The sequence below is a fragment of the Medicago sativa genome, chromosome 7 (genome assembly GCF_051527215.1).
Source record: "Medicago sativa cultivar Bolivia chromosome 7, Bolivia_mono, whole genome shotgun sequence".
Lineage (NCBI taxonomy): Eukaryota > Viridiplantae > Streptophyta > Magnoliopsida > Fabales > Fabaceae > Medicago > Medicago sativa.
Genome location: NC_140755.1, coordinates 86,073,020 through 86,085,621, shown reverse-complemented (window position 1 = coordinate 86,085,621; position 12,602 = coordinate 86,073,020). Strand labels below are relative to the sequence as shown.

The 12,602-nt window shown below is 32.3% G+C and overlaps 1 protein-coding gene across 2 annotated transcripts; it reads left to right on the top strand.

Moving 5' to 3' along the window:
- The first annotated feature begins 3,238 nt into the window (after positions 1-3,238).
- On the top strand, positions 3,239-9,627 carry LOC146909633 (amino acid transporter AVT1A-like). Of its 2 annotated transcripts, XM_085722868.1 has the most exons (14): positions 3,239-3,334; positions 3,464-3,715; positions 3,812-4,062; positions 4,500-4,560; positions 4,645-4,714; positions 5,624-5,647; positions 5,730-5,910; positions 6,040-6,259; positions 6,527-6,662; positions 6,761-6,784; positions 6,886-7,027; positions 7,371-7,414; positions 8,120-8,182; positions 9,204-9,627. In XM_085722868.1, the coding sequence occupies exons 2-14, from the start codon at positions 3,513-3,515 to the stop codon at positions 9,294-9,296; spliced, it is 1,512 nt and encodes a 503-aa protein (XP_085578994.1). In that variant the 5' UTR covers positions 3,239-3,334; positions 3,464-3,512; the 3' UTR covers positions 9,297-9,627. The 2 variants fall into 2 exon arrangements, with proteins under 2 accessions (XP_085578994.1, XP_085578993.1); XM_085722867.1 differs by having other exon boundaries at positions 4,500-4,714.
- Positions 9,628-12,602: the final 2,975 nt, after the last annotated feature.

The window sequence follows — 12,602 nt, the reverse complement described above, 5'->3', positions numbered from 1 at the left end:
TGGGAAGCAAGGGAAAGAGCAGCAAGGTGTTGATGTTAAATGGGCATCATCACTAATTTGGAGTCAAGGTGGAGATTGTTGTGAAAGTGACTCAAAATTGGAGTTTGGAGGCCAAAATTGATGTTTGCTGAAAGTACAAATCGGTGGCCGATTTGGAAAATCGGTGGCCGATTTTGGCTGCCTTTTGGGAGGCTTTCTGTTCGGGAAAAATCGATGGCCGATTTGGAAAATCGGTGGCCGATTTCGCGTGCTGTTATTTTTCAGAAACGTATTTTTGGGCCAGATTTGTTACAATTTTATGGGAGTTTCTTTTACTATAAATATAGGCCTTGTATCAGACTATTTTGAGAGAGAGAGAGGGGGCTGAAACAAGGGTTTAGAAATCAAACTAGGGTTTGTATAGAGTTTGTCTCTTGGCAACAAACTAGGGTTTGAAGGTTGATTCACCTTGGGAAACACTATTAGGATTGAGTCTCTTGGTTACGGGAAGAGGCTGGGATTTGGGTAGAATTAGGCGGGAGACTTATTCTTGTAACCCATTGAAATCTCTTTTGTAACGTTACTCATCATACAGTGGAACGGAGGGCTGCTCTCTCCCCCAGACTAGGTCAATTTGGACCGAACTGGGTAAACAGATTCTTTTGTGTTCTCTCTGCTTTTCTCTCGCTGTTTTTCTACTTTTGCTTGTTTAATTGCAATTCACTTTGATATTGGTTGCTTAATTATCCCTTGCTCCACACATCAAGTTTGTTATTGGTGTGTTTTCTCATCGAATCCGCAACAGCAACCCTATGTCCCTTTTTGAAAAATGTTCAATGTCTCACAATTTTGTGTGAAGTTGAATTTGAAATACTATCATTCAGGACCGGCCCAAGCTATAGGCTAACTAGGCCTTTGCCTAAGGCCTCAATTTTTATTTTTATTTTATAATTTTTTTTACCTATTATATCCAATACCTCATATTTATTTATGAAGCTAGAAATTTTAAGAGAAATAATACAAGGGAGAAATGATACACCAATTGATATACTTAATATTTAATACTTAATTATATTAAAAAACTTAATTCATTTTTGAATGCGTGTATTGCTTATAGAATAATGCCAACAATTCATATAACTGTTGCGTCTTTCGAAAATAAAATTCAAAATTAAACTTAATAATATATTATTTAATATCAACAGTGTCTCCGCAGAGATTAAATGGATTTGTTTTGTTGCCGATTGAAAAAGAGTTGTTAAACGAAATCAATTACAATAATTTAATGAATGATTTTACATCCAAAAAAAGTTAGAAAAGTGAAATTTTGAATTAAAATAATACTTTCGTAAAAGAAATACAATTAATAACTTTTTTTTTCGCACAAACTAATAATAACTTAAAAGACCTCATTTTGGATTTCGCTTTGAGCCTCAATACGTGTTGGGCCGGCCCGGCTATCATTTAAAAATTTACAAGAATAAAATATGTTCATTGATTTTGATTTTTTTTTTTGTTTTTTCTTATAATAATTGGAAGCAGAGTGAGTATTAAATATGATTAAGTTTTCAATTCATGAAAATGTATTACTTTATGATATATTAATTATTATTTAACATATCATATAATATTTGAAACAATATTTAATTAATTATTATATCAATCATGTTTTATGAAGAAGAACAAAATCTTAAAGAAAGTTTTTAATTTTTTTGACAATGTAGAAGAAAGTTTTGAAAACCATGACTTATACAGATTATATCTTGTTATTTTTTCTATAAATTTCAAGTTTCTTGAGTATTCATTTTTATCCCTTTAAGTGATTTTTCTATCATAATACTTTTAACTTTTCTTTTTCTTTTCTATATTCGAGAAGAATAAAACATTTAATGATAAAAGTAGCACTAATAGTTGTTTTAAAATAGTTTGGTTTTTTTTTTGGTGGTGAAATAGTTTGGTCTTTCTATTCTTACTCAATTATAGAATCGACGCCTTCATTTTCAAATCACACAACTTTAGTCCATTTCTCATATTAACATGACACGAGTTTCTTTTAACTTAATCAATGTCGCATGTTTAAACAGAACTTAGACATGCAACAACTTTATAATTAAAAATTTTAGGAAGATTTTGTTGTTTATTTGGGTGCCACAACAAGGAGTAAAAAAAACTGGTCCAAACTCATCGGACAATCCATCTAACCTGCTATTTTAGGCAGACTGGGCCGAGGTTTTGGGTCCATCACTCTAGTTGGCCCGCCACCTTTTAACCTGTCAAAAAAGAGGACCTTGGCGGGGCGGGTGCGATGGCATGCGGACTCATTACAAGTTATTTCTTTGTTTTTATTGTAGTAGTAGTTGATAACAAGTGACTCAATTTTAGTAGTTCACACTTAAATATCTAGGTGTTTCATTTAAATAACACCAACTATAATCAATTGATTTAAAAGAAAAAAGATTACATGAAATTCTTATCATAATTGCGATATTTAACTATCAATATCTTTGGATGAGACTTGTATTTGTATTGGATGGAATTTGTAATTTTGTTTGCAATTCAATATATTTGTTAGAAATGCTATAAACATTTTTTTTAACATTTTCTCTAACATTCATTCTTTTATTGAGTGAAACTCGTGTGGATCTATTTTTAAAGTGTGAGACACAAATGAGTTAAAAAAAAGTATCCATAACACTCTTCATATTTTTTTTTTCACAACAACAATAAGAATAAATATTTATTTATTTAAGTGGGATAAGAATAGCAGCAAAATAATTTTGTTGTGTTATTCTTGACTCCATTCTCATGTCATTATCCTTGCCCTTTTGTGCTACCTGGATTGGATCTTTAATAGATGAGAGGATATTTAAATTCCTAGATAGGAGTCTTGTAGAAAGTGACAACACATTAGGTTTGGTTCTCCAATATTTTACAAAAAAGGAACATGATCAGAATTTCCATCATAATCCAATCTCTGATATTTTTTTTTTATTTACATACTTGGATTGGATCTTAAATATATAGTAAAAAATGAGAGGACATTTAAATTTGGGAAATTAGTCATTTTAGTGCTTGAATGGAAAAGAAATAGTCACTTTAGTCTTTGAATGCAGAAAAATTGCAAAACAGTCCCTGAATGTAGACTATGTTAGTCAATTTCAAAAACTAAAGTGACTAACGGAGTCTACATTCAAGACTAAATTAACTAAGAAAGTCTGCATTTAAGAACTAAATTAACTAACAGAGTCTACGTTCAGAGACTATTTTGCAATTTACTAAGTCCCTTTAAATTCAATTTTGTACAAAGGGACAACGCATATTGTTTTGGTTCTCCAGCTTTGTTACATTTGTCAAGGTGAGCTTCTTCTTTCCATCTTCCGCTTCACAATGCTACTGTTCCGCATCTCCAAACTGACTTTCTTCACATCAAATCAAATATCATATTTTTAATTTAACAACAATATTTATGCTAATTAATTTACAGAATATTGCTGCTGTATTGTCCCAAGTCACAACAATAATCAATAATCATCATGGCCAGCAACAACAGTGACAGGAACAAAGAAAAAGAGAATGAATATTTCTTAGATGCTAATGAAGATGAAACTGATATTGAAGCTGTTAACTACGACAGTGACAGTAGTAATAATAATAATGATGACGACGATGAAGATGATCGCATTGCTACTCATCGACCTGAATCTTTCACTTCTCAACAATGGCCTCAAAGTTACAAGTATGTCACGAGTTAGATTTATGTTACATATTTTCGTGCCAATTTTGTTTATGTACTTTGAATGTTTTTTATTTTGATGTATGATTTATGTGATAGTGAGGCTCTTGATCCATTGACAATTGCGGCTGCACCAAATATTGGATCAGTTCTAAGGGCACCAAGTGTTATTTACGCAAGCCTTGCGGCCGGTCGTTCTTCCAAGAGTTACTTGGAATTACAAGATGGTTTTCTAACTGGTTCTCAAATTCAAGAATCAACATGGTGGGAGAAAGCTTCCATTCAAAAGAATATTCCTGAAGAATTGCCTATTGGTTATGGATGTACCTTCACTCAAACTATTTTTAATGGTAAGTTGTCATCATAGCTCTAAATTGCAATTGCAGTTATGTTGTGAACCTTGATATCGCGGTTATGGTCCACGGGTAATCTTGTAAATTGGACTGTAGACTAGACCCTAAATTTGAAATCATAATATAAAGGACTGCAGTTGGAGACGTAAGCAAAATTGGTCAAACTTTGTTACCAAACACGTGTGTACTTTGTTTGCACGTTTATCGTTTCTTTATTCTTTTGAACTGGGGTTGCTGTTCAAAAAAACTTGATATTGCGGCCAAGTGTGAGAAAATGTGGCTGCAATTGTGATGTCGTTGTGGAAAACACTAAAAACTTTATATTACAACCACAATTGCAGCCGTTGACCGCGGTTTGGAACTGTCGTTTTCATATCTTTGAACATTTATTCTTTGTGTATTTGTGCTCAATAAATATGTATGTGTATGTCTAGGGCTTAATGTGTTGGCTGGAGTTGGGCTTCTATCTGCACCTGATACTGTCAAGCAAGCTGGGTGGGCAAGTTTGCTGGTAATTGGTATTTTTGCAGTTGTATGTTTTTATACAGCAGAGCTTATGAGACATTGCTTTCAAAGCAGAGAAGGTATCATTAGCTACCCAGATATTGGAGAAGCTGCGTTTGGAAAATATGGCCGAGTTTTTATATCAGTAAGAATGTTTTTTTACTTTTGATTATTGGGGAGAACTTGCTTATTTTTTGCGTAGCCTTTCTTCATAAGAATATGATCTTTCATTGTTTTTAACTGAATATATAATAATCCAAACACACACTAAGCGTGTGTTTGTCTTGTCGGTAGACAAAAGGTGAACAAATGTTCCTTTTGAAGCTACAGTTTGTAGCTTGTGCGTTTCCATGATGAAATGCAATCAAACTTTCGGTAGTGGTGACTGAAGTGACCTCCCAAACATACGCTATGTTTGTTTCTCATTGTTAGAATTCAAATGTGAATGATTAGTCTCGCAATGGCTATAAATGGACTAAATGAAGGATATATAAGAGAAGTGACTCATACGTGTAAAGGCTAAAGATTTTGAGAGAAGATGTAGTGTCTTAGTATTTAGGTGGTCTTGGTAATTGGCCTGTTATTGCTCCTGGTGCTCCTTGAACCTCCAACACTAGTTAATTTAAAATTAAATTCAAATCTATTGTGTGGTTCTTGTTTCTTGGCGAAGTGAAGTTTAATTGGTCTGTTTTCATTCCTCTGGTTTTTTATACCTTATTGTCTCTTCATTCTGTTTCCTTCGTTCTAGTTCTAGGTTCTAACATTGTGGATCTCAGTTCTTTATTACTCATTCTAGATGTTCCTTATAATTCTTCAACATGTTACTGAATGGTGTAGATTTCTCCATACCTTTGATCTTTTATTTTATATCTTAGCGCCATGAAATAATGTATCATGATATGATTCATCTCTATTTTATACCTTTTCATTCAAACTCCCTATAACAGGAGTGTTAAAGAATGGTGACATATGATGTATTTCTTATTGCATAGTTTGATGTTTTTAATAATCTGTGTACTGACGTTTTTTTTTTTTACTTTTTATCTTGTGGCAGATCGTTTTGTACACCGAGTTATATGTAAGTGCTGCAGTGCGTCCATTTATTTTTCCTTTATTACTCTACACCATCTGTATGACATATCAAGTTTTTATGAATGCAGTCATATTGTGTGGAATTTATTATCATGGAAGGCGATAACCTTTCTGGTCTGTTTCCTGGAACATCCTTGCATTGGGGGGGTTTAAATTTGGATGGCAAGCATTTATTTGCAATTTTGGCTGCACTTATTATTCTTCCTACTGTTTGGTTGAAGGATCTTCGTTTTGTCTCCTATCTCTCAGGTTCTCTAAACTAAAATGATTTTGATGATCCCAAAATTTTAAGTTGTGGAGACAATACTCATAATGTCTATTGAAATGTCAATCCTTATTAGCAAGCACTTACCGAGATAACCTGTGATGATTCTGCAGCTGGAGGGGTTGTTGGTACAGCTTTGGTTGGTGCTTGTGTGTATGCTGTTGGAACAAGAAAAGATGTTGGCTTTCACCACACTGCTCCATTGGTAAACTGGAGTGGTGTTCCATTTGCTTTTGGTATCTATGGGTTTTGCTTTGCAGGGCATTCAGTTTTTCCCAATATTTATCAATCTATGGCTAACAAAAAAGATTTTACGAAGGCAATACTCATATGGTATGCTACATAACTTTCTTTGTCAGTGGAAACCAAGGTTTTTTAGAAAAGGTCTGTGATCGTGATCTAGATTGCAGGATCAAGGTTGTTGGTGTCTTTGTGACTGTTATTGAGTCTACATTAGCCACATTTGACCATGATTCTGTGCATTATTAAAGATATTGACACGACCGTTACCCCTACTGCAGCTTAAAACCTGGATAGCAACACACACTTTTTTTCTTCAGTTTTCTTTTCATTTACCTCATACATTTTATTTTTGTACAGTTTTGTTTTGCCCATGTTTTTATATGGAAGCGTCGGAGCTGCGGGATTTCTTATGTTTGGCGAAAGGACTTCGTCTCAGATTACATTGGATCTACCACGAGATGCATTTGCTTCCAAAGTCTCCTTGTGGACTATAGTAAGAAAATTTTGGGGTCTCTTTGCATTATTTTTGTATAGTTTTTTCTTTCTAGGTACATTGACATTGTTTCTAATTTTGTCTGGTTTCTCTTTCAGGCAATTATCCCACTAACTAAATATCCTTTTATGTCTTATATTTATTAAAGTCGAACTAGCTTGATCATATTATATGCATATTATAAAATTTCAATTTCATTTTTTCCTTAATTATGAACACATATGCTTTGATGATGAACCCACTGGCAAGAAGTGTGGAGGAATTGTTGCCTGATAGCATCTCACGCACTAATTGGTGCTTCCTTCTTCTCAGAACAGCACTGGTTATATCTACAGTTTGTGCTGCTTTTCTGATCCCATTTTTCGGTAAGTATTGTTCTGTCTCTAGTACAGTACATTTATATGTCATCACATTCAACAGACACTCAAGAAAATCATATCACTATAGCTAGAGATGGTCAGCACTTTGCAGGGCCATGCTACAAATATCTGATACTCGGTTAGAGCATCAATCATTTCATGCCACATCAAGTGGTGACTGCTAAATACTAATTACACATTTATTTATCTGCAAAAAAAAAAAAAAAGTTTCTATGTGTGTGGATTTAGATGAAAACAATTTTGTAAGAAAATCAGTATGATAAAATCAATACTGGTATTATGTGTCAGATGGATAACATGTCTGTGACATCTTTTGGTACAATTTCAGGGCTAGTGATGGCTTTAATTGGTTCTCTCCTCAGTGTACTTGTGGTAAGCATAGACTTCAGTTGAATATTAATTGTAATCAATATCTAGCGATGTATAAGGAACTTGCACGTACTGTTATCTTTTAAAGGAACATGATTTGAAGGAAAAACACATTATGTATATGCATGAACACTAAACAATTACGAATATCGGTTAATGAAAATTTCTCTGTTTTGGATTAGGACGTCATCCCCTTACTCTAAATTTTTATTTACAAAAAAAAAAAAAAAAAACTGTTTTGTCTTCTATCATTGTGTATTTTCTTATTTAACCTTTTACTTGTTGGCATTGTTGTATAAAAGCATTCATTATTTGTCACATCTCGGGTAAAGTTTTCGGTCAACACATAATTTTCTGCTAAAATCTTACTCACTGGTATGTATATGGTTATAGAATTTGAAGTTTCTGGTCTGTATTTAAAATTGAAACTTCTGTATGAGTCCAAATTATTTATTATAAGTAATTATATGTGATGTTTACACCTGCAAGGAGAGAGGCTCCATGATTTGAACTACTGTTTTACCAAACTTTATTTTTTTTTTCTTTCTTTGGATGCAAATCATGATAGTATACTTGTGTTGTGAAAATATTAATATTTGTACTTTTGAAATTTGCTCTTGATTCTTTTGACGTATACGCAACTACCTTTTTAATGTTCCCAACATTACATGTAAAGTGATATATAATGTAGGATTTCTATATTTTCAGGCAATGGTTTTGCCAGCTTTATGTTTTCTGAAAATTGTGGGGAAAAGGGCTACAAATGCACAGGTATATATCAGTGCTTCTGATCTTGTTAATTTCATGTTTTTCCAAATGCAATTATCTTATTTACGAAAAAAAAAAATTAGTGTTGTAGCTTTGATTACTAATTTTAGAAAAGGGTCCTTGAGAGGGTGCATAAAAATAACAGTTGAATACATGTTAGTACGGAGCCATAATTATGAATAAATAAGTATTCATGTTAGTTGCATAGTAACATAGCTATGAGTCTGACCAGGGCCGTCTTAACAAATTCATGGGCCCAGTTTTAATTTTATAAGGGATGCAAAAAAAAAAAGAATCTGGGCCCCAGAAAAAATAAATAAGTCATTTTAAAAAAAAATATTAAAAATCACACTTTGATGGGTCTTGAACACATGACCTCATGACCTCCCACTCAACAAAAAGTGGACTCGCCACTGAAGCAAGCTGTTCAAATTGAAATTATTTGCTTTTAATAAATATATATTCATTATTAATGCGTCTTACATATAAAAAAAATAATATTTTGGGCCCCAAAAAATTGGAGGCCCGGTGCCGTAGCCCAACCTCGACGGGCTATGGGCCGGCCCTGAGTCTGACAACAAATATTTATGTTGTATTACGTTTCCTTAAGACATTCAACTTATTTTTTGAATGTGCAACTACTTGTTTTGTTTAACCGCACAGAATCAGCGTCCAAGAAAACCCATTTAAACACGCTTATGTATTCTTTATTTTCTTTTTTGTCTAAAAACTAATTTCAATGTCTAGTTTTCAAATTTTGAGACTCCAATAAGGATTTGTTTTCACGTAATTACGTAGTCAACTCAAGATTGGACGGCTCATGTTTCAACTTCATATTTTGGACAAAGATGAAATGTGAATTGTTCGATCTTTATCCAATAACTTAGATTATGTGATGTGGTCAAAGGCGTATATGACTGTTTAGTGTACATAATACAAATCCATATTCTACTCTTAAGTTTTCCTATCCTTCCAATTTTTCTCTCCCTACTTTACTTTTTTTAATGCCATATATCATGTGCAGGTTATTCTCAGTGTGGTAATTGCTGCATGGGGAATAGTATGTGCTTCCCTTGGAACATATTCATCTCTAGTAAAGATTGTGCATAGGAGCTGACTGACACACTTTGATTTCAGCAAGTGGCCAGTTACTTATCTTTCTAGCCACTTATATGCATGTCCCATTGGGTGTTACACATTTGATGAATGGAATGATATACAACAAAATCTTTATTGATTGCACTGTCGAAAATGGAGTCAAACTTAAGACATAGATCCGTGATTATTAGATCATTCTGTGGTTAACACCATAGATCCATGATTATTTGGTACTAGTACAACTATGTGAGCTAAATCATTAGAATTTTTTTTTTCTTCTTTGCTGAAGTTTTGAATGAACTAAAATTCATTTTATCGTGAATAGAGGTTAATGTTGAAGGATTAATTTATATATCGGATTATATTAATTAATATCATGAAAGCTATGTAATATAACCCAAGCCAATGTCCAAATTAGTTTGGATAATTCTGTTTACATCAAACCAGTGTATTGATGGTTAGACAAGTATCCCAGTCAAAAATAGATTAAAAAGTCGGTTCTTGGACCGGATATAGTTTTCCAACAAAAAAAAGATGAACAAGAATCATGCACCCTATTTTTTGAAGGGTTGTGTGTGTTGCAGGGGGTGTTAAATTGGACTAGATGCTTTAAAATCTCAACTTGCATCTGAAAATTACTTTTTAGGCTTCAGTATTTACTCTCAGGCACTCCAAAATAGTACTGCAGGAACCCAACTGTTCTTTACCTTACATCAAAGGAAAAATATGAAGAGACGAATGACGAGTGGGGTTCCACTATTAACATTTGATTCCTGCTCCCCTTTCTTTATCTTACACCAATCACAGTAATTTCATTTGATATCTACAAGCATATTTCAACATCAAAGAAGAATATGTTTAAGTAAATTTTCTATTTTCCATCAATCAATAAATGTGAATAATCCACTGTACTATAGTGTTTATTAGTCACTATCTCAAAACTACCCATTGGCTAAAGTAATGTGGCACATGTATTTTCTCATTCATTTTTATTTATTTAAAGACAAAAGAAAGTATAAAGCAATAAAACATAAGAACATCCTTAAAAAAAAAAAAAAAACATAAGAACAGTAACGTTCATACAATACTTAACTATTGTAGAAGTTTTTCTTTGTTCTTGTTTATGATTTATTATGAAGATCTAAATCTGGAACAATGGTTAACTATTGTAGACTATCGAACGGTAGTTAACTGCCATTTAAGGTAAAAAGTGTTGTTTTCGAGGTTTCCGAGAATAAATAGTGAAGTCTAAAATGCAACTTTCTTTGTCCCCACCCAAAAAGTTGGGTTAGATGGACCGTCATCATTTTAACTTCGGCTCTGTTTGGTAAGGCCACCAAATGAGCTTATAGCTTATAGCTTATAAGCTCGTTTGACAAAAAAAGCTCTGTTTGGTAACGATCTTTTACCACGAGCTTATAGCTTATTTCACGAATTTCCACGAGCTTATAAGCTATTTTTCAGAAGCTATTTCAAGTAGCGTTTGAGCTTATAGCTTATAGCTTATTGTATTTTATTCCACTTTTGCCCTTGCTATTTTATCTAAAATCCCTTTTTACCCTTTATATTTTATTACAATCTGAAACATGTTACGTTAATGCTGAAACAATTTTCAATCCCATTTTTTTGTCACATGATTTTTTTTTCATTTAGCAATATAAGTAATTTTTTTGAAAAATGCTAAATAGTACGGAACTTGTGGCAACGAAAATTCACGGACAGGCTAACTGCGGCACTTTTTTTTTTTTTGAATAGTAAGTGATTTAATTAACTTTTTGGTTCTGATTTAATTAACTTATAAAAGAGAGTTTAAAGGTAAGTACTCTTTTTATTTTATTTTTTTTCGTGAAGGGTTAGCACTCTTTAATCTTTAACACTATTTTTTTTTGAGGGAATTAATCTTAAGCAAACGGTGCAACAAATTGAAACGGTGCTGACCACCTTTTTCTTTGGTTGAATTGCATCTCAATAAAGACATAGTGCATAATAATAGATACCGTTCAGGTTGCTTATATGTTCAAGCGTCCGTGAATTTTCGTGAAAATAAATCCCGTACTATATAGCACTTCTCAATTTTTTTTACGTAATATGAATCGTAAATTAAGTATTTTGACCAAAAAATAAAATATTAATTTATTAATCTATAAAATATATATTAAATTGATTAATTTAAATTATTAAATATCTTAAATATTAATTTATAGTAGTATAAATTTTATATGAATTAATAATGTCCTTTTATGTAATTTTACATTTATCAGCTAGTTCAACCGCTATTTTTACCAAACACTTTAATTAGCTTATCAGCTAAAAGCTATCAGCTAGCTTATAAGCTATCCACTATTTTTACCAAACAGAGCCTTCAACTAATTTGAGTATTGGATCGCTCAATCGATCAGGTCGTAACTCTCGATCATTTTTTGTGTGTGTAAAGCTAGATCTTGTTGAAACTCTCGATCGTCTTTTTTCATAAATATGAGCAATTTTGTGGGGTCTATTGAATAACTATCTTGTAACATCCGTTGGTTTATAAATTAGAAATTTTTTGCCTTTGTGATGAGGTTGCTCTCTGCTCGTCAAATATCGGATGTAAATTCTAATTAGCATGTTTTGGGAGTAAACCTCAGACCGGGTCCTAACTTTCCATGAGCATTGTTGTGAATATGTGTGCAATTTAAGACAACCTATTGAACAATTATCAATGTTATATAATGAATGAAAACAATTATAATCGGTTCAAGTTAAGGTTTTAGGTCTTAAAATTTTAGGCTAAAAAAAGGACTAAAATAACTTTAATTTAATTATAAATATATAATACAACAATTTAATACTACTAATTAGTTTTTTTAGAGTTATTTAACACTAATTAATATTTTCCTAGTTGAGGTTCAACTTTATGTTCTAGCAAAACTAATGTATTTTTTATTTATTTTCATAAAGTCTTATATAAAAAAAAATAAAAAATTGTAAAATGTCTGACTATAGTACAGAGTAGGCCTGTAAACTTGGTAGGATGACCACGGAAAACAATGTCTGTATTCAGAGATATTTTCAAACTTAGTAGTAGGTGTTGTTATTCAGTGATATGATATGATTTCATCACATGTGCTGGACAATTTCACTCACATCACAATTTTCAACACACAATTAAACTATTCCTAATGTCTTGGTCTTATTTAGGAAAAATTAACTAATTTAATCAAGGTTTTACCTTATTATCATTATCACTACCATCTTTAATTATAATTTAATCATTGTATATCGCTGACTCAGAACACAGTCACAAACAACAGAATAAATATCGGTGTTGTTGTTACAATCAAAC

What these genes read in the sequence shown, in the direction of transcription:
- LOC146909633 (XM_085722867.1), top strand. Translation starts at nt 3,513, where the DNA reads ATGGCCAGCAACAACAGTGACAGGAACAAAGAAAAAGAGAATGAATAT. An exon ending in CACTCAAACTATTTTTAATG is followed by an intron (nt 4,063 to 4,499) that starts GTAAGTTGTCAT and finishes GTGTATGTCTAG; the next exon opens with GGCTTAATGTGTTGGCTGGA. An exon ending in AAGTCTCCTTGTGGACTATA is followed by an intron (nt 6,663 to 6,760) that starts GTAAGAAAATTT and finishes TTTCTCTTTCAG; the next exon opens with GCAATTATCCCACTAACTAA.